The sequence below is a fragment of the Pithys albifrons genome, chromosome 17 (assembly GCF_047495875.1).
Source record: "Pithys albifrons albifrons isolate INPA30051 chromosome 17, PitAlb_v1, whole genome shotgun sequence".
Classification (NCBI taxonomy): domain Eukaryota; kingdom Metazoa; phylum Chordata; class Aves; order Passeriformes; family Thamnophilidae; genus Pithys; species Pithys albifrons.
This window is the reverse complement of record NC_092474.1, coordinates 13543854-13564535: the sequence shown is the minus strand read 5'-3', so window position 1 is coordinate 13564535 and position 20682 is coordinate 13543854. Positions and strand designations below refer to the sequence as shown.

The 20682-nt window shown below is 61.9% G+C and overlaps 2 protein-coding genes across 9 annotated transcripts in view; one reads left to right on the top strand and one right to left on the bottom strand.

The window, feature by feature from the left end:
* Positions 1 to 642: 642 nt before the first annotated feature.
* On the bottom strand, positions 643 to 6245 carry NEFH (neurofilament heavy chain). Its single transcript, XM_071572125.1, is given in 5 exon segments — positions 643 to 2866; positions 3175 to 3299; positions 3964 to 4163; positions 5422 to 5561; positions 5563 to 6245. Coding segments are annotated over 5 exon segments (2865 nt in total). The 5' UTR covers positions 6204 to 6245; the 3' UTR covers positions 643 to 1107.
* Positions 6246 to 9979: 3734 nt separating this feature from the next.
* Positions 9980 to 20682, top strand: part of AP1B1 (adaptor related protein complex 1 subunit beta 1) — a 28159-nt gene continuing 17456 nt past the window's right edge. For 4 of the 8 annotated variants that reach the window (XM_071572151.1, XM_071572150.1, XM_071572146.1 and 1 more), the window contains exons 1-4: positions 9980 to 10032; positions 16512 to 16619; positions 17797 to 17858; positions 18986 to 19091. In XM_071572151.1, the coding sequence (XP_071428252.1) occupies positions 17822 to 17858; positions 18986 to 19091 (143 nt within the window). In that variant the 5' untranslated portion in view covers positions 9980 to 10032; positions 16512 to 16619; positions 17797 to 17821. Of the gene's footprint in view, positions 10033 to 13919; positions 13999 to 16511; positions 16620 to 17539; positions 17627 to 17796; positions 17859 to 18985; positions 19092 to 20682 lie in introns of those variants that run through there. The other 4 variants (XM_071572145.1, XM_071572144.1, XM_071572149.1 and 1 more) reach the window with 4 other exon arrangements.

The following is a 20682-nucleotide window of genomic DNA, read 5'->3' as shown; positions in this document are numbered from 1 at the left end:
CCTGTCCTTGCCAGCCCTGGCTCCCAGCCCACTCGGCACAATCCCTGCAGCTGGGGGGCTTTGCTGCTTCCTGGGTTTGGGGGGCAGCAGAGCAGTGTCCTGGGAGAGGCAGGATGAGGGTTGGGGCATCCCAGCACCCCAGCTGGCCCTGGCTGGCCCCAGGGAGTCAGGGTGTGCCCCTCCTCACCGTGTGTGGGTCCTGTGCCACATCCAGGCCACCAGAGCTGGGGCTCCATCCCCACTCCCAAGATCGTTGCCCCCCAGGCTCTCCCTGGGAGAGATTTGTCCCCCAGGAGGGCTGCCAGCCCCTCCCCTGCTGCCCCCCAGCCCCTGCCCTCGGTGCAGTGCTGCAGTGCTGCAGCCCTTGGGTTAATCCAGGCCCTCCCAGTCCCTTGGGAGCCACACTTTAAAAAGGGAAGGAAGGGAAAAAAATACTGAAATCCTTTGGAAAGCATGAGGGGTCTGGCCATCCATCCCCAGGACGTGGGGCCCTCTGTGCCTGCTGTGGGGTGTGGTTTCCCTCTGGAAAGCCTCATGTCACCCCCTCCCAGCACTGGGTGACAGATCCCAGGCCCCCATTCCCGCTTCCTCTCCCTCCCTCCCTCCCCCCAGGACAGACCAGCAGAGCCAGGATGTCTCCATAAGCACTTTTATTTGGTTATTGCACAGTAAGCAGTATCAGTGGGCTGAGGTTCCTGGTGCACCGTGTGTGTCTGAGCATTCCTGCAGCTCCCACCTCTCCCCCCTGCTCCAGGGACACCCCCCAGGGCAGGGCAGGACCCCGCCAGCCCCCCAAGCAGCTACAGCTCTGCATTGCACTCATCCATCCATTGCACATACATTAAATAAATGCACTTAGAGGAGAAGGGCGGGGGTGCCCCCGGGGGTGCCCCCTCTTCTCCTGGGTTAGAATTCAAGTGTTAAATGTGGCGCTGGGCGAGTATCACGTTCTGCGAGGGAAGCGTCGCCCGCCCGAGGGGCTGCGGCTCTCACGGGGCCTATTGCTAAGGGGAAGCCCAGCCTGGGGGTCCCAGCCCGGGCCCGGCCATCGGGGAGCGGAGCAGCTCCCGTGCCCAGAGGCGCCCAGAGGCACCCAGGACTCTCCACTCACTTCTTCCCTGCAGTGGGTGCTGGCTCTGGGGCTGTGCCCTCCTTGCTGGAGGGGGCCTCGGCCTTGGGGGGTTCCTTGCTGGCTTTGGGCTCATCTTTGGGTTTTGCTGGAGCTTTGGGTTCCTCCACTTTCTTGGGTTCCTCCACCTTCTCCTTCTTCGGTTCCTCCACTTTCTTCTTGGGCTCCTCCACCTTCTCCTTCTCGGGCTCCTTCACTTTCTTGGGTTCCTCCACTTTCTCCTTCTTGGCCTCCTCTACTTTCTTGGGCTCCTCCACCTTCTCCTTCTTGGGTTCTTCCACTTTCTTCTTGGGCTCCTCCACCTTCTCTTCAGCCTTTGGCTTCTCCGCCTCCTTGGCGGCCGCTTTGCCAACCTCCTGCTGAGGTTTTGGTGGAGTCTCCTTCTCAGCTTTTCCTTCTTCAGCGGGTTTAGGGCCCAGCTTGGTGGTCTCCTTCACCTGTGGAGCTGGAGGCTCTGGCACAGCAGCCTCCTTCTCTTTGGGTTTCTCCTCTGCCTTGGCTGGGACGTCCTTCTTGGGAGCTTCCTCCTTCTTTGCCTCCTCCTTGGAAGGAGCCTTCACCTCCTTGGGCTGCTCCTCCTTTGCGGGGGCTTTCGGCTCCTTCGGAGGGGCAGGGGTCGGCTCCTTGGCCGGGGCCACTTCCTTCTGTGGAGACTTGGCCTCCTCCTTCACAGGAGATCTGACCTTCTCTGGGGACTTCACAGTTGGGGTCTTGGCCTCCTCCTTGGAGGGTGTTGGGGCTTTCTCTGGGGATTTGACAGATGGGGGTTTGGCTTCATCTTTTGAGGGAGTTGCAGGTGTCTCTGGGGACTTCACTGTTGGGGTCTTGGCCTCTTCTTTAGCGGGGGCTGAGGGTTTCTCTGGGGACTTCACTGTTGGGGTCTTGGCCTCTTCTTTAGCGGGGGCTGAGGGTTTCTCTGGGGACTTCACTGTTGGGGTCTTGGCTCCTTCTTTAGCGGGGGCTGAGGGTTTCTCAGGGGACTTCACAGATGGGGTCTTGGCCTCTTCTTTAGGGGGGGCTGAGGGTTTCTCAGGGGACTTCACGGTGGGGGTCTTGGCCTCCTCTTTTGAGGGGGTTGGTGGCTTTTCAGGGGATTTCACAGCAGGGCTCTTGGCTTCCTCCTTTGAGGGTGTTGGGGGTTTCTCTGGAGACTTCACAGCAGGGCTCTTGGCCTCCTCCTTTGAGGGTGTTGGGGGTTTCTCTGGAGACTTCACAGCTGGGCTCTTGGCCTCCTCCTTTGAGGGTGTTGGGGGTTTCTCTGGAGACTTCACAGCTGGGCTCTTGGCCTCCTCCTTGGAGGGGGTTGCAGGTTTTTCTGGGGACTTCACAACAGGAGTCTTGGCCTCCTCCTTGGAGGGGGTTGGGGGCTTTTCGGGGGACTTGACTGCTGGGCTCTTGGCCTCCTCCTTTGAGGGGGACTCAGGTTTCTCTGGGGACTTGGCCTCTTCTTCACCCTCCTCAGCTTTCTCCTCTTCTTCCTCCTCCTCTTCAGCTTTCTCCTCTTCAGCCTCTTTCTCAATCTCCTCCTCCTCCGTGACCTCCTCGGTCACCTGGATTTCCTCTGTCTGCTCCTCCACAATCACCGTTTCCTTCTCAGATTTTTCCACCACCTTGATCTTCTCCTCACTCTTCACCTTGATGTTGGTGGTGATGCTGGGAGCCTTTGGGACCACCTCGGGGTAGGAGAGCATCCCAATGCCAGTCTCGAGCCGATATTCCTCCCCTTCCAAGAGCTTTCTGCCGGGAAGAGAGCAGAGTAGGGCAGTCAGTGATGGATTCTCATCATCTCTCATGACCAGGAGCTGCCACTCATGTCCTGCAGTTCCACCTCCCTCCTTGTCCTGTCCTGGATGACCCTCCTGCTTTTACACCCTGGGCTTGGCAGTTTTCCCTACCCTTCCCTTCACACTCCAGGTGCAGAGCTGGGTCAGCCAGCTGGGCATTGATCTTGGAGGGTGGATGGTCTCCTTCTCACCAAGAAGAGCCCAGGTTTTAGGGAGGGACCTTTAGCAGAGCCCCCCACCTTCCCCCTGCCCACCCTGTACCTGTAGGCAGCTATTTCAATGTCCAGGGCCATTTTGACATTGAGCAGATCCTGGTATTCCCGGAGCTGAGCTGCCATCTCCCACTTGGTGTTCCTCAGCTCGCTGTCCAGCTGCTGGATGGTCTCCTGTGGGCAGACAGAGCCACATGGGGGGGATGTGGGGTGGGGGGGACAGTGCCCAGGAGCAGGGGGATACAGAGGTCCCTAAACTCTCCCCTGGTCTCCAACACCAGGGTGCCCTCACAGAGGGGTCTGCAGCCACCTCCTCCTGCAGACAGACACACAGGGAAGGGGACACATCCAGGGTGTCCAGTTCCCTTGGGGACCCAGCAGGAGCCCTGCACTGCATTCCAGCTGAGCCCCTGGCCTGCTCCCAGCATTCCCACCAGCAAGGACAAGCAGCAGGAATGTTTCTAGTACTTGGGAAAGTTCAGTGACCACAACATTCCAGGCTGAGGCTGATGGGTGTGGACCATCATGCTGGGGACAGTGTTTCAGTGCAAGGTCACCACCCAGTGCTGCCCTCACTTCCCAGGTCTGGGATGCAGGACAGGGCCCTGGACATTCTTCTGTGATGTTTGTGACCAACACCATGTCCATGAGGGACACAACAGCCTGGACACCACCTCAGGCTCTGGGTAGCTGGTCCCTGGGGGGCTGGGGAAGGCCCAGCCACAACCCTGAGTGTTTTCCACAGCTCATGTCCATCTCTGGAGCCAACACACGAGTGCTGCTCCTCCCTGGCAGTCGGGTGGCCCCTCCCTGGCAGAGGATCCCTGCGCCAGGTTACCTGATAGGACAGGACATCTGCATGATGCCGCTCCTCTGACTCCTGCCTCTGCCTCTCCAGTGACTCCTGGGTCCCTTTGAGGGCTTCCAGCTCGGTGGTCTTGGCCTGGAGCTGCCGGCGGTACTCGCTGATCTCCTCCTGGGCCACGCGCATGGCGTCCGTGTTCACCTTGGCCACCTCCGACAGCTTGTCCAGCCTCACTGCAAGGGGCAGAGGGGGAGCTGCGGGGCTGGAGGGCGGGGAGCTGCAGCCCCCCCCTCCCTGGGGACCCTCAGATCCTTCCATTCCACACATCCCTGCTGGTGCCCTCTGTGGAGCCAGCCCAGGCCCCCCTGCCCCTCGCTCTGCCCCGGGAGGTGAAGGAGGACGGGCAGGACCAGATGGGTGGGTGTTTACACCATGTTGGGCGCCCCCCCGTGCAGCCCCTCGCTGCAGACCGCCCCCCCCAGGCTGTGCCACATCCCTCCCGCCCCACGGGGCTGCCCTCCCTCCACATCGCCGTGCCCAGGCACTCCGCCCGACCCGGGGCGGGGGAGGCTCTGCCGCAGCGCCCTGCGGACACCCCGAGGAACGGGGGGGAGACAGGAAAGGGGGACAGGGAAGGTGGGACGAGGATCCTGCGGCTCCCGGGGCAGCCCCAGCCCCGCGGGACGGGCGCCCCTGGGTCGGCGCTGCCGCTGCCCGCGGTGCTGGACCCGCCGCTGTCCGCGGTGCTGGACCTGCCCTGGGCGACCGCGAGTGCTGATCCCCCCAAACCGTCGTGACCCCTCCCTAGAAGGACCAATCCCTGCCCTCCACCCGCCGCATTAGAGATGCGGTACCTTCCCCCCACCCCACTGCAAACCCCACTGGCCTCGCCCCAGATGAGAGGATACCCTCGGGGAGGGCTCCCCAAAAACTTGCGGGGTGCAGGGGCAGCGATCCTGGCACCTCCTCGAAACTCACTGCGGGGCAGGAGATGGGGGGCAACTCACCTACAGACACTGAGGGGCTGCTGGCAGGGGTGGGGGTACCCCAATGCCCTCCCAGAGGGCTGGGCTGGATATATGGGGTCGCTGCATCCCCCAGGTTGGGGGTACCCTAATGCGCTCCTGAACCTCACTCACTATTTGGGGGGGTCCCTGCCCCTCCCTGGGGTGAGGGTCCCCTAACGCCCTCCGGGGGCACAGTATATATGGGGAAAGGTGTCTCAGCACCTCCCTGGGTAAGAGTCGCCCAACACCCTCCTGGTTTTACAGTATACTTGGGGCCGTCCCTGCACCTCCCTGGAGCGGGAGCCCCCTGATACCGTCCCAAAGCACAGTTTAAATGGGGAGGAGCGGACACCCAAACTCCCTTCCGGGGCGCATTACACAGGGAGAAGGGGAGGGGATCCCCGCACCTCCCGGCACGCCCGTGCTCCAGCCCCGCCCGGGGAGTGACTCTGGCGCTGCGGGGCGGCCCCGCAGCCCCACTCACCGCGGAACCACTCCTCTGCCTGCAGGGTGCTGCGGGCGGCCGTGCCCTCCAGCTGTGCGCGCAGGTCTCGCAGCGCGGCGGTGACCCCGGGGCGCAGCGCTGCGGGCGGCTCTGCGGGCGGCTCGGGGCGCGCCCCCCCGCAGCAGCGCTCCCACCTCGGCGCGGTGCTGCCTCCGCAGCAGCTCCGCCTCCTCCCGCAGCGCCCGCGCCCGCTCCTCCAGCGGCGCCCGCGCCCGCTCCTCCTGCGCCGAGCGCTGCGCCAGCCCCCGGGCCGCCGCCTCCAGCTCCCCGCGTTGCCGGGCCTCGTCCTCCAGCCGTCCCCGCAGCGCCGCCACGTCCTCGGCCAGGCGCGCCCGCTCCAGCCGCAGCTGCCCCTTCTCGGCGCCCAGGCGCAGGACGGTGCCCCGCATGTCCCGCAGCTCCCGCGCGTACAGCTCGCCCATGGCCGAGCGCCCCGCCTGCTGCTGCCGCAGCGCCGCCGCCTCCGCCGCCAGCGCCCGGTTCTGCTGCTCCAGCGCCCGCACCCGCTCGATGTACCCGGCGAAGCGGTCGTTCAGCACCTGCAGCAGCTCCTTCTCGTTGCGCGCCCGCGGTTCGCCGTTCAGCGAGTCCAGGCTCTCGGTGGAGGACGCGGCCGCGCTGCCCGCGCCCCGCGCCCGTCCCATCACCGGGGCCGGCCACGAGTGGAAGCCGCTGGAGGCGGCGGAGCGCGGGGGAGCGCGGCCCGGCTCCTTGCGGAGCCCCCCCGGGGGGCCCAGCAGCGTCTCCAGCATCAGGCTCATGGTGACCCCCCTCCGCCCTCGCTGCGGCACCGGAGCCGCCGCCCCGCTTTATAGGGCTCGGGGTGGCCGCTCCGCCCCGCCACCGGCAGCGGGGGTGGGCACCGGCACCGCCACCGGCACCGCCCCGCGCCGCCGCCGCAGCCCCGCCGGTGCGGGGGGACCCCGAGACCACGCCCGGGGGGGAGCGGGGACATGCGACGGGGAGAGGGGCTCACACGAGGAGACTGTGCGGACCCACCGGCAAGAGAATGGGGACCCCCAGGGCACAGCGGGATCTTTGGGAATAGGGAGTGGGACCTCCAGGAAGGGAGGGGGATGCTCCTGGAGGGAGCATGGAATCCCCAGCAGGGCACAGGAGTCCTGGGAATAGAGAATGGGAGCTCCGGAAAGGGAGTGGAGAGCTCTTGAAGAGGGCATGGGTTCCCTGGGCAGAGTGGGACCCCCCAGGACAGAGAGTGGGACCCCCAGGAAGTGAGGGGGATGCTCCTGCAGGGAGCATGGAATCCCCGGCAGGGCACAGGAGCCCTGGGAATAGAGTGGGAGCTCCGGCAAGGGAGTGGAGAGCTCCTGAACAGGGCATGGATTTTCTGGGCAGAGTGGGACCCCCCAGGACAGAGATTGGGACCCCCGGGAAGAGAGGGGCATGCTCTCTAAGGGAGCACGGACCCTCCAGGGCAGGGAGCAGGATCTTTGGGAACAGACAATGGGAGCCCTGGAAAAGGGGCGAGGATCCCCAAGGACAGAAGGAGGACCCTGTGTGAAGGGAGTGGGAAGCCCCTGAGAGGATCATGGACCTCCTGAGCGGAGAGCAGAGTCCTGGGGAACAGAGTGGGACCCCCAAGAAGAGAGAGTGGGAGCCCTGGGAAGGGAGCCGGGGCCACCCAGGGCAGAGCAGGGTCCCACCCGTCTGCGAAAAGAGCGGGACCCCCGGGTGGTACAGACACCCCTCTCGCACGGGTGGGATGCAGGGCCGCGACCCTGGTTGGGGGGGAGCACAGCACCCAGATCCCCCCACCTTCGTGGGCCCCCGGGGTGGGGTGGAGGGGCTGTACTGCCAGGAGTGTCCCCTGCGACCCTTGGGACAGAGGACACCCCTGGGAGGTGCAGGAGGTCCCAGGCAGAGTGAGGGCAGGAAAGCCAGGTCTGCCCTCCTGGCTGGGAGGGGCAGGGGGGGAGGGGGGGTGTCCCCTCCTCGCCCCCCAAAACCTGCCCTTGGGTGGGTCCCTGCACGCATCGACAGCCCTGTCAATCATGGGCAGCCTGACCAATCAGCGCTCTGGTACTGCCCGGCCAATCAGAGCTCACGGACAGCCCAGATGGTCGGCCCATATGGACCAGCGGCCAATCAGCATTCACAGACCACCCAGCCAATCAACACACAAGGACCACAACCTGTGGGCAGGTTCCTACAGCTCAGCCAATCAACAGTCAAGTACATGGCACCCAGCCAATCAGCAGACAGGCACACAGAGCCCAGCCAATTAACACCCAGGTCCACAGATCCCAGCCAATCAACTCCCAGGTGCACAGATCACAGCCAATCAGCAGCCAGGTACATAGATCCCAGCCAATGAACACACAGGTACATAGATCCCAACCAATCAACAGCCAGTTGTATAAAGCCCAGCCAATCAATTTCCAGGAGCACAGAGCCCAGCCAATCAGCAGCCGGGTCTGTAGATCCCAGCCAATCAACAGCTGAGTCTGTAGGTCCCAGCCAATCAGCAGCCGGGTCTGTAGGTCCCAGACAATCAGCAGCCGGGTCTGTAGGTCCCAGAAAATCAGCAGCCGGGTCTGTAGATCCCAGCCAATCAGCAGCCGGGTTCATAGATCCCAGCCAATCAGCAGCCGGGTTCGTAGATCCCAGCCAATCAGCAGCCAGGTCTGTAGATCCCAGCTAATCAGCAGCCAGGTCCATAGATCCCAGCCAATCAGCAGCCGGGTCCGTAGATCCCAGGAGGATCCCACATGTCCCGCAGCAGCAGCAGGAACGTCCCACCAGGCCTCTCATCCCAAAAACACTGTGGAGGCTCCAGCAGCAGCAGGGGCTGTGCTGGCTGTGGGATGAGCTGGGATGGAGAGGGAGGCTGAGCGTGGAACAGGCCATGGGCAGTGTTGGGGACATGGGGACAGATCATGGACAGTGCTGGGACACGGGGACAGATCATGGACAGTGCTGGGACACGGGGACAGATCATGGATGGTGGTGGGGACACGGGGACAGATCATGGACAGTGCTGGGACACAGGGACTGTGGGCACCAGGCACCCCTGTGCCCACCCTGCTCCCACCGGACACCTCAGTGGGAAAGAGCCACCATGAGTGACCCGCTCCCATGCCCTGTCCTGTCCCTGTCCCCAAGCCCTTTCCTGTCCCTGCTCCATGCCCTGTCCCTGTCCCCATGCCCTGTCCTGTCCCTGCTCCATGCCCTGTCCCTGTCCCCAAGCCCTGTCCTGTTCTCCACTCCCTGCAGTGTCCTCTGCCCTGTCCCTCTCCCCCTGCTCTGTCCTCTTCCCCACCCCCTGCCCTGTCCCCATACCCTGTCCCTGTCCCTATGTCTGTCTCACTCCCTATGATGTCCCCGTCCCCATATCTCTCCACCCCACAGCCCCTGTCCCCATTCCTTGCTCTCCCATCCCACTCTCTGGGCTGCCCCCTGTCCCCATTCCCCCCTGCCAACCCCTGTGCTGTCCCCTGTCCCCATACCCTGTCCTGTCCCTGTTCCCTGTCCCGTTCGTGTACCCTGTCCTATCCTGTCTTTATCCCCATGTCCTGTCCCTCCCATCCCACCCCTGCAGGGTTCCCTGTTCCCTCCCCTGTCCCCATATCTCTGCCCCACATCCTCTCTCCCCACCCCATATCCCCATCCCCTCTCTCCCATCCCATCCCATCCCATCCCATCCCATCCCATCCCATCCCATCCCATCCCATCCCATCCCATCCCGTGCCCTCCTCCCATGTCCTCTCTTCCCATCCCCACTCCCATTCCCCATTCCGATCCTGGTTCCTGCTCCCCGTTTCCATTCCCTTTCCCCATTCCCGTTCCTATTCCTGTTCCCATTCCCCGTTCCCACCACCTCTCCCCATCCCCATCCCATTCCCCGTTCCCATTCCCCGTTCCCGTCCCCATTCCCATTCCCATCCCCTCTCCCCATTCCTGTTCCCATTCCCCGTTCCCATCCCCTCTCCCCATTCCTGTTCCCATTCCCCGTTCCCATCCCTCTCCTCATTCCTGTTCCCATTCCCCATTCCCATCCCCTCTCCCCGTCCCCGTTCCCCTCCCCGCTCCCATCCCCATTCCCCGTTCCCCTCCCCACTCCCATCCCAAACCCGGTTCCCATCTCCATCCCCATTCCCATTCCCCGTTCCCATCCCCATCCCCATCCTCGTTCCCATCCCCATCCCCGTTCCCATTCCCGCTCCCATCCCCATCCCCGTTCCCATCCCCGTTCCCATCCCCATTCCCATTCCCGCTCCCATCCCCATCCCCATCCCCATCCCCGTCCCCGTCCCCGTCCCCGTCCCCGTCCCCGTCCCCATCCCCGTCCCCATCCCCATCCCCGTCCCCGTCCCCGTCCCCGTCCCCGTCCCCGTCCCCGTCCCCGTCCCCGTTCCCATCCCCATCCCCATCCCCATCCCCATCCCCATCCCCATCCCCATCCCCGTTCCCATCCCCATTCCCATTCCCGCTCCCATCCCCATTCCCATTCCCGCTCCCATCCCCATTCCCATTCCCGTTCCCATCGCTATCCCCGCCCCGCTGGCCCCGCCCGGCCCCGGAAGCGCTCGCAGTGTCAGTTCCGGTGCCCGCGGGCGGCGGCGGCTGTAGGTACGGGCCGGGCCGGGAGTGTGACGGGATCGGGTTGGGTCGGGTCGGGCCGGGAGTGCTGAGCCGGGACCGCGGCCCGCGGGGTCGGGCGGGCCTCGCTGCTCTCTCGCGGTCCCTGCCCCTTCGCACCGCGGGACGGGCCTCCCTGCCCGCGCCGGCCCCGCGCTCCTTTCCGGCCGGGCCTGCCCCCGCTCTGCCCCCCGGGGCCGGATCGTGTCCTGTCCCCGTGCCCTGTTCCGGCCCGTGCCCTGTCCCTGTGCCCTGCCCTGTCCCGGTCCGGGCAGTGTCCCCTCTGCCCCCCGTGCCCCGGGCAGTGTCCCCTCTGCCCCCCGGGCAGTGTCGCCTCTGCCCCCCGTGCCCCGGGCAGTGTCGCCTCTGCCCCCCGTGCCCCGGGCTGTGTCCCCTCTGCCCCCCGTGCCCCGGGCAGTGTCCCCTCTGCCCCCCGGGCAGTGTCGCCTCTGCCCCCCGTGCCCCGGGCAGTGTCCCCTCTGCCCCCCGTGCCCCGGGCAGTGTCCCCTCTGTCCCCCGGGCTGTGTCCCCTCTGCCCCCCGTGCCCCGGGCAGTGTCCCCTCTGCCCCCCCCCCGTGCCCCGGGCTGTGTCCCCTCTGTCCCCCGGGCTGTGTCTCCTCTGCCCCCCATGCCCCGGGCAGTGTCCCCTCTGCCCCCCGTGCCCCGGGCAGTGTCCCCTCTGCCCCCCGGGCAGTGTCGCCTCTGCCCCCCGTGCCCCGGGCAGTGTCCCCTCTGCCCCCCCCCCGTGCCCCGGGCTGTGTCCCCTCTGTCCCCCGGGCTGTGTCTCCTCTGCCCCCCATGCCCCGGGCAGTGTCCCCTCTGCCCCCCGGGCTGTGTCCCCTCTGCCCCCCATGCCCCGGGCTGTGTCCCCTCTGCCCCCCCCCCATGTCCCGGGCTGTGTCCCCTCTGCCCCCCCCCCCATGCCCCGGGCTGTGTCCCCTCTGCCCCCCGTGCCCCGGGCTGTGTCCCCTCTGCCCCCCCCCCGTGCCCCGGGCTGTGTCCCCTCTGCCCCCCCCCCCGTGCCCCGGGCTGTGTCCCCTCTGCCCCCCCCGTGCCCCGGGCTGTGTCCCCTCTGCCCCCCGTGCCCCGGGCTGTGTCCCCATTCTGCCCCCCGTGCCCCGGGCTGTGTCCCCTCTGCCCCCCCCCGTGCCCCGGGCTGTGTCCCCTCTGCCCCTGGGGCCCCGGGCTGTGTCCCCATTCTGCCCCACCCCTCTCGTGCCCCGGGCTGTGTCCCCATCCCATCCCCCTGGCCCGCCCCCCTCGCTCCGGTCCGGACTATGTCCCTCTGTCCCAGGCTGGTCTCCCCCGTGTCCCCTGCCCCGTCCCCGTCTTGTCCCCGCTGTGCCCTCCCAGCCCTGCCCGTGTCCCCTCCTGCCCCCTGCCCGGGCACAGGGGGATCCCGCCCCCCTCGGCCGGGCCATGCCCGTGTCCCCCCGGTGTCCCTCCGTGTCCGTGTGCCAGCCCTGCCCCCCGGGCCATCCCGGAGGGCTGTGTGGGGTCAGCCCGGACCAGCCCCCTCCCCAGCCGTGCCCCCGGGCACCGTGTCCTGGCCACAGCCAGAGCCCCCAGGGGGGCACGACCCTCTGGAAGGGCTGGGACTCCTTCAGCCACCCTGGGTGGTGGCAGGGACAGCCAGCACAGCCCTGTGTGTGGCTCAGGGCACGGCACATCGGTGGGAAGGGGCAGTGCTGGCCTTGCTGAGGGGTGGAACCAGCTGGGAACTGGGTCCCCCATGGAGGTTTTAGGGGGGGAAACCCCCGGCTGGATAAAAAGGAGCTGTGGGACAGCTCCAGCCTGGGAGAGCCTTGGTGGAGGTGGTGGTGCTGTTCCCTGTAGGTGTTTTGTGTCATGTGAAGTTTCCTGGAGCTTGGACACCTGTCAGGGGTCCCCTCTGGAGCAGCAGTGGGGGCTCAGGGGGACTTTGTGTCCCCTTTCTCCTGGGATGACAATAAATGGGATGGGCCTTGGATGAGCAGTTGCCCTGACCTGGTTTGCTGCCCCCAAGCCTGTTTGTGGGAGCCACAGGCTGCTCTCTGTGGGGCTCAGCTGCTGGGCTGAACAGGCTTTGGGGGTCCCTGAGGGGCTTTCCACAGCTGCTGGGCCTTACTTGGATCAAGCCAGGCCAGGAATTCCACAGCAGGAGGAGTCCAGCCCTGCTGGTTTTCCCAGGAGGAGACCATCCTGCCTGCCATGGGAAGCTGTGCCCCAACACCTCCAGAACAAGATCCTTGGCATCCCTGAGGATGCTCAGCTGGAGTTTTGGGGGGTCCCTGTGAGTGTTATCCCTGTTGAGGTGATTAAAATTCCCGCCAGCTCCTGGAGCAGTGGGATCCTGGCAGTGGGTGCTGCAGGGGACACCTTGGGACCTTCCTTTGTCCGTGGGTTTATTCCCATTATTGGTGGATGGGATGTACCAATTGCAGCTCGTTTTTCTGACACGGCCCTTCTTCCCTCTGGATTAATTTTGGACAGTGTGCCAGTGCTTTGGGATCTCACATCCCTCAAGTAATGGATCTGCCAGGAGTTTGGGCACCTTCCTGGTGGCACAGGGAGTTTGGCAGGGCTTCTACCCCCCAGTTACCCAAGGGGGCACCTCAGCCCCTTGGCTGATGGAGATGGAGCCTCTTGGAAGGCTCATGGGTTGGTCAGTCACAGGTTTGTGGGAGATGTGGTTGGGATGGTCCTGATGGGAAGATGGGAAGGTTTGAGCCAAGTTTGAGCTGAGACTGGCTCTAATTGACAGGAAGCTCAACAGGAGCCACCAGTGTGCCCAGGTGGCCAAGAAGGCCAATGGGATCCTGGCCTGGATCCAAACTAGCGTGGCCAGCAGGCCCAGAGCAGTGACCCTTCCCCTGGACTCTGCCTTGGGGAGGCCACACCTTGAGTGTTGTGTTCAGTTCTGGGCCCCTCAGTTGAGGCAAGAGATTGAGGGGCTGGAGTGGGGCCAGAGAAGAGCAACGAGGCTGGAGAAGGGACTGGATGTGGCTCTGAGTGTCCTCTGAAACACCTCCAGGGACAGAGAATCCACCACGTCTTGATCCAACCCCACTGTGACCACCAGCCCAGGGCACTTTGTGCCCTGGGCTGGTGGTCACAGTGGGGTTGGATCAAGGATTGGACTTGATGATCTCAGAGGTCTCTTCCAACCCAACTGAGAAGAGCAACGAGGCTGAAGAAGGGACTGGAGCACAAGTGCTGTGGGGAGAGGCTGAGGGAGCTGGGGGTGTTTAGCCTGGAGAAGAAGAGGCTCAGAGGTGACCTCAGCACTGTCTGGAAGTGCCTGAAGGGAAGTTGTGGCCAGGTGGGGGTTGGTCTCTTCTCCCAGGCACTCAGCAATAGGACAAGGGGGCACGATGGGCTCAAGCTCTGCCAGGGGAAATTGAAGTTGAAGAGCAGAAAAAACTTCTTTGCAGAGAGAGTGCTCAGGGATTGGAATGGGCTGCCCAGAGAGGGGGTGGATTCCCCATCCCTGGAGGTTTTTCAACTGAGCTTGGCCGTGGCACTGAGTGCCATGATCTGGTAAAGGGACTGGAGTTGGCCCAAGGGTTGGACTTTGATGATCTCGGAGGTCTTTTCCAACCCAATCCATTCCATGATTCTAAGTTAGACCAGGCTTAGGAAAAAGATCTTATAGGGAGCGTGTGTGGGGCTGGTGTGAGCCCTGGGGCTTTGTGGCAGAGGTGGGATGAGCACAGGGGTGGGAGCTGTGGAATCCAGGTCAGCTGTGGGACGGGACCACCACGTCACTTCACTGCTGGAAGGGGTGGAAAGATCTGGGAGCAGCACAAGGCTCTTTAGCAGCTGGTTTTTGTATCCTCAACCTCTGGTTCTGCTCATCCATGGCTGGGTGTTTGTGTTCCCCTTGCTGTCTGTGCCAGCTCGGGGGTTTATCCACAGGCCCAGGGATATGCTTGGAAGTGTGGAGAGCCTTCACCACCTCACACCAACAGGGAGCAGGTGTGTGATTCCCCAGAGCTCAAGTTACACATCTCTGTTAATTTTTTATGGGCTGCCTTAATTTCCTTTCATGTGCCAACTTGGCCCTCAGGTGCTTCATTTCGAGCTGGGGTGTTTGCTCAGGGAGGTTTCTTTCCCCACTCACCTCCAGCTGCCTCTCTGTTTTCCAGGTGAACCCTTTCCTGGGAGCTGCTCCCCTCTCCTGTCCCTGCCTTTAGGTGCCAGCCTGTCCCTCCTTACGTGCAGGAATGTGTGGGCAGGGCTGGAGTGGATGAATCTGCCTTTGTTCCCTTCCCGATGGCCCATCAGACCTTCCCAGGACACTGCTCAGGCTGGGGAGATCAGGATTTACTGGCAGCCAGTGAACTGCTCTGGGCTGTCACAGGGTCTGGAGTGACCAGGGAGCTGCAGGGAGCCCTGTTGCTGGGATAACCAGGGATTTGGGATGTCTTGGGCATGACTTCCAGGCTGCCAGGGTGCTGAGGAGGCTCCCTGCTCTGGGAGAGCAGCAGTGCTGTCCCTGCATCCCATCCCAGGCAGCAGGAGTTTGCTGCTGGAACCTGAAAGTGAGTCCAGAGGAGGCCCCGGAGATGCTCCAGGGCTGAAGTCCCTCTGCTCTGGAGCCAGCCTGGGAGAGCTGGGGGGGTCACCTGGAGAAGAGAAGGCTCCAGGGACACCTGAGAGCCCCTTCCAGGGCCTAAAGGGGCTTCAGGAGAGCTGGAGAGGGACTGGGGACAAGGGATGAAGGGACAGGACAAGGGGAATGGCTTCCCACTGCCAGAGGGCAGGGATAGATGGGATATGGGGAAGGAATTCTTCCAGTGCCTGCAGGGACCTGCAGGAAAGACAGAGAGAGACTGAGAGACTGTTCACAGGAGCCTGGAGTGCCAGGGCAGGGGGAATGGTGTCAAACTGACAGAGTAGGTTTAGATGGGATTTTGGGAAGGAATTATTGGCTGTGAGGTTGGAGAGGCCCTGGAATGGTTTTCCTAGAGGATGCCCCATCCCTGGGAGTGTCCAAGGCCAGGTTGGACAGGGCTTGGAGCCACCTGGGCTGGTGGGAGGTGTCCCTGCCCATGGCAGGGGCTGGGACTGGATGGACTTTGAGGTCCCTTCCAACCCAAACCATCCCATGATTCCATGGAATACTCTGGTCAGCAGCATCTCAGCCTTCAAGGATGGAGGAATTGACCTAAAATAGGGTGATAAAAGTAGCAGAAGAAACAAGTTTTCTTCCTCCCCCAGCAATGGCTCATTTGGGATTGATGCTGTTCCTGGGAACCCACTGGAAGCACCTGCCTGGTTGGGAAGCACCGTGGCGTGTTTGTTGCTGTATTTGGGGTTTAGGAGCCCCTTGTTCCCCTGGGCCAGCAGAATTTGGAAGCTGCTTGGGAAAAATGGGGTGGTTGAGCTGTGCCATGTTCTCAGTCCTGGGGTTTGAGTCTCAGGAGAGCAGCGTTGCTCTGGCTCTTGTGGAGCTCTTGGATTTAGTTGTCCTGGCTGAATAAACTCGGGGATGAAATGCTTTGGGGTGCCCTTTTCCTCCTTTCACCTGGCACTGGAGCGTGTGGGTTTGTGCCACTGCCAAAACTTGTCCCCAGAACAGCCCTGAGGAGCCCAGACTGGGTGTGGGTGAGCTCTGGGTGCTCCCCGCCACTGGTTTGCTTCCAGATCCTTATGGACACTTCCAACTCCTTGAACCCACTTGCCAGACCAGCTTAAAACTTTGGGATGAAAATGGGATAAAATCTGAGCTCCCCAAGGTCAGGGGTGGTTGGTCTCCCTCATTTCCTTGCTTGCATCCTGCTTTTCCTGAGCAAGAAGCTGCTCCTGCCTGTTGGGAGCTGCTCCACTCTGCCCCTCTCCAGGAGATCAGCATGGAAAGGGGCTGGGTGAGAATTGCTGGAGCTGGGGAAGCAAAAACCTTCCTGCAGCTCCCAGCTCTGCATCCTTAAAAGCAGAGCCAGACAGCAGTGTTGGCCCCTGCCCAAGGGCTGGGCTCCTGGGAATTCACCTGCAGCAGGGCCTGTGCATCCCAGGCTGGCAGCCAGCCCTGCATTGTCCCCCTTGGATCACCTGGGGGACACACAGGGTGCTGAGCACCTGGTTTGGCAGGTGTTTGAATCCCCTCAGCACCCTGGGGGGCTCCCAGGCTGATCCTGCCACAGGGAATGTTGTGTCAGTGTGGGGAGCAAGGGATGTGCCTTCATTCCCCAGGCTGGAGGAGACACCCTGCCCTTTGGAGGAGCTTGAGGAGGTGGGGGAGATGGGTGGTTGTCTCTGGAATCAGGGGAGTTGGGGTGGGTAAAACACTCTGGGAGCACCGGAGGCTGCAGGGGAGCAGCAGCAGTGATTCATGTCTCTGATCTGGCTGCAGAAATTCCCTGCTTGGCCTCAAGTTTGCTTTCCAGGCACTTCTGCAGAGCAGGGCTGAGTGTGAGCCAGGTCCTGGAGCCAGAGGGACTGCAGTGAATCCTCCTTCCTTCCCTCCTTCCTTGCTCCCTCTCTGGCAGGACGGGATCTGCAGTGAGGTGCAGAGAGCTGCTGCAGCCCGGAGCTCCCGCTGTTCCCTGGAGAGCCAGCGACTTAGCGGGATAAAAAAGGCTCTGAATCAGTCCCAGGTAACTGAAGGAGGCAGGGAGGAGTGTCCTGTCTTTCTTGGCAGGGCTGGGGGAGCAGTGACAGGCACTGCCAGCCCCCAGAGCAGCCCCAAATCCAGGCAAACTCCTTCTCTCTTCCTCCCTGCCAAGCTCTGTGCTCTCCCCAGCGTGCTCAACCCCCAGATTTCATCCAGATTTTCTTTTTATCCCTGTTGGGGATCCCTGTCCAGCTTGGACAGGGAACAGAGGACACAGTTCCTCTGTGCTCCTGCTGCATTTGGCTTTCAAGATGCTCATTTACATTTTAAACCCATCCGCACACCCGGTTTTTTTTCCTCTTTTTTTTTTTCCCAAGTGCTCTTTATCTCTTTTTTTTTCCATTTGGCTTTGCTTTCCTTGCTCCTGCCCCTCCAGAACAGCAAGGCCACTGCAGGCTTTCAAGGACAAGCCTCTGGATTCTTTACTGTTGAAGGGAAAATGGGAAAACCAACCGTAAAAGCCAAATCCCCGGTGACCTTTCCGAAGGGCTGTCTGCTCCCTGCACATCACCCTCCTCAGCCTGCCAAGCCCTAAACCTGCCCTAAACTGCCTGAATTACATAAGAGAGCCTCAAGTGCTGGGTGGAAGCCTCGCTCCCTTGGAATTTAAAGCAACACTGCTGGAGCAGGGATGGTTTGTGGAGGAGGCTCCCTTTGATCTCGCAGATCTGTGCCCTCGGCTGTGCTGTCCCTTTGAGCTGAGCCTTGCTGAGCTGAGCCTTGCTGAGCTGAGCCTTGTGCTTGGCTCAGTTCCTCACCCCATCCCAGAGCTTTGCCCTGCGTAGGTGTGAGGGAGGGTTGAGTGTGAGTTTTCCCTAAAAAAGCATTTTGGGGATGAGGAGAGGAGATCACTGAGCCCCTGCTGCCCAGCTCTGCGTGGGATGGGCTGAGCAAGTCAGGGATGAACTCTGGACTCTCCAGTAGCTCCCTTCCTCCTCCTCATCCTCTTTGGAGAGCCAGCTGATTCCTCACTCATCCCAGAGCTGTCAGGTGCTCATCCTCCCTTAGGGAATGGGCTTCCCTGGGCACTTCATCTCCTTATGACTCTTCCCATGAGAACTCAAAACTCTTTCCCTGCCCTGATTTTTCCTTCCTGGAGCTCTGCATAGTGACCCCAACAAGGGGTGACCCTCACCCTGTCTGCTCTGTCTCTCCCCCAGGGACCTGCAGCTGGCTGGGACCACCATGACAGACTCCAAGTACTTCACCACCACCAAGAAAGGTAAGAGGAGGAGTGGGAATGTCACGATTTATCCCCAAGTCACCAGGTGCTTCTTACACCTGTATAAACCAGGTGGGGAGTGCTGTCCCCATGGTGGGAAGCTCCCATGGGAATTCTGTGGCTGACACCCCACCCTGCTCCTCACTGGTGCAGCCAGAGCAGCTCCTGGGATATTCTGGGGTCAGGACACCTTGTCAGCAGCCCCCTGACAGGGCTGGTGGCAGCTGGTGAGCGGCTTTAGCGGCTCAGGAGCTCCCCTGGGCAGCACTCAGGGCCTTAAGCACTTCCAGACCAAGGAATTAATGTGGAGAGAAGCCATGTGGCATCTCCCTCCTCAATCTGCCAGCCCAGGGGGGAATAAGGAGCTCAGGAGGGCAGGAGATGGTGCCCTTGGCTGGGTCTGGAGCTGCTGGGCTGGGGAATTGCTGCCATAGGCAGAGATGGGGTTTGGGAACCACCATCCCTCACACGGATTGGAGGAGCAGTGCCCAAAATCTGCCTGCTGTGCCATCATCTGGGAAGGGTGGGGCATCCCAAAACTGTGTGGGCTCAAGCTCTGCCAGGGGAAACTGAAGTTGGAGATCAGAAAAAACTTCTTTGCAGAGAGAGTGCTCAGGCATTGGAATGGGCTGCCCAGAGAGGGGGTGGATTCCCCATCCCTGGAGGTTTTTCAGCTGAGCTTGGCCGTGGCACTGAGTGCCATGATCTGGTAAAGGGACTGGAGTTGGCCCAAGGGTTGGACTTGATGTTCTTGGAGGTCTTTTCCAACCCAATCCATTCTGTGATCCTGTGAGGGGCTGGAGCTTGGCTGTGTGCCAGGGTAACCTCCCCACAGCCAGACATACCCACTGGATAACCCCCTGTCCTGTGGGGTGCTGCTCCCTCCTGCATCATCTCCCAGCCCTCTGGGGCTGGAGGAGCCCAAGGGATGCTTGTATCCATTTCCATGGATGAGAGCTGAGCCCCCAGAGCAGCCCCAGCCCTCAGCAAGGCATTGGGAAGTCAAATCCCCCCTTCCAGGAGCCCTGGCATGCAGCAGGTGGGAGCTGTGCCCACCCTCCCTCACCAGCAGAGGGCCGGGTGCCCCTTTCCCAACCCCTGAGCTCCCACTTTTCCCCTTTTTCCAGGGGAGATATTTGAGCTGAAGGCTGAGCTCAACAGTGACAAGAAGGAGAAGAAGAAGGAGGCTGTGAAGAAGGTGATCGCGTCCATGACGGTGGGCAAGGACGTCAGGTGTGTGATTCCTGGGTGGGAAAGGACCCACTTTAACCATCCAGTCCAACCCCTGGCCCTGCACAGACACACCAACATCCCACCCTGTCCCTGAGAGGATCATCCAAACCCTCCTGGAGCTCTGGCAGCCTTGGGGCTGTGCCCACTGCCCTGAGGAGCCTGGTCAGTGCCCACCACCCTCTGGGGGAAGAGCCTTTCCCTGAGCTCCAACCTGACTTTGCCCTGACACAGCTCCAGCCATTCCCTCAGGTCCAAACCTGGATGGTTTGTGGGTTCTCCTTTATGCCCAAGGGGTTTTCCCACTGGTTTTCCCCTTGGGAGAGGCCTGAGCACACTCCAGGCTGCAGTTCTGCCTCCTGGAGGGCACTTTGTGTCCACGTGGCTGCCCAGCAGGCAGGAGCTCTGCTGGCTTTGGTTGTAATCTGGCTAAAAGAGGATTGGTCTGGCTGCCAGATAAGTTTGTTGGGATTAGTCCCTCTTCCTTCACGTGTTACTATAAACAAGCAGGACCCCCTGGGTGCTGTGGCAGAGGGTCTGTGTCACTGCCTTTTGCAGCCACTCCACTCCAAAAGGTGGGGCAGCTGCTGTTCCTTCTTCCCTGTATCCATCTGAGTGAGCAGCGTGGACCTTGTCCCTGCCCAGACCTGTCCCTGCACACCCTGGGCAGAGTCAGCACTTTGGTTTTTATGGTTCATTTGAGAGTAAATAGAGGGAAAACACGCTCTGGGCTCAGTGTTGGGAGAGCTGGTGCATCCCTGGCTCCCAGAGCAGCAGCAGGGCTGTCCTGGGGTCACCACGGTGAAGGTCACATGGACATGGCTTTGAAGGGGGCTTATGAAAACTGGGAGAGTGGCTTTTCACATGGGCACACAGTGACAGGGCAAGGGAGAGCAGCTTTAAACTAAAAGAGAAGAGATTTATGTTGGATGTTGAGAAGAAATCCTTCCCTGTTGAGGGTGGGCAGGCCCTGGCACAGGTTGGGCAGAGCAGCTGTGGCTGCCCCATCCCTGGGAGTGTCCAAGGCCAGGTTGGACAGGGCTTGGAGCCACCTGAGACAGTGGAAGGTGTCTCTGCCCATGGCAGGGGCTGGGATGAGTTGAGCTTTGAGGTCTCTTCCCACCCAAACCCAAATCTATGATTCTATGGCTGTGCCAGCCCTTCTTTTTCTTTGGTTTGGGCTTATTTTAGGCTGCAGGAGAGCAGGTTCCTGAATTCACTGCTCCCCAGGAGGTGCCAGGAAAGCCTGGTTTAGCCTGGGGTGAGAGCAGCTGAGGTGGGTGGCAGCTCTGCCAGCACTTCCCCGAATTTAGGGGTGCTCTGGGTTGATCCTGTCAGGGATGGCTGGGCTTGCAGTGACAGAGAAGCTTCCAGGAGCCCAGGGACATCTGTCAGGGTGGGATAACCCCTGGGTTAGTCCTGTGATCTTAATTGTTTCTCTGAGGTGGTTTAATTGGTCTGTCTGTATCTTTAATTGGTCCATCTTTGGGTGAAACAGCATCTCTGGCACCTCACAGCTCCAGATATTTGGGAAGGGGAAGCTCCAGCTCGATGCAGGCAGCTTGGCAGCTCCACTCCATCCCAGCTCAGCATC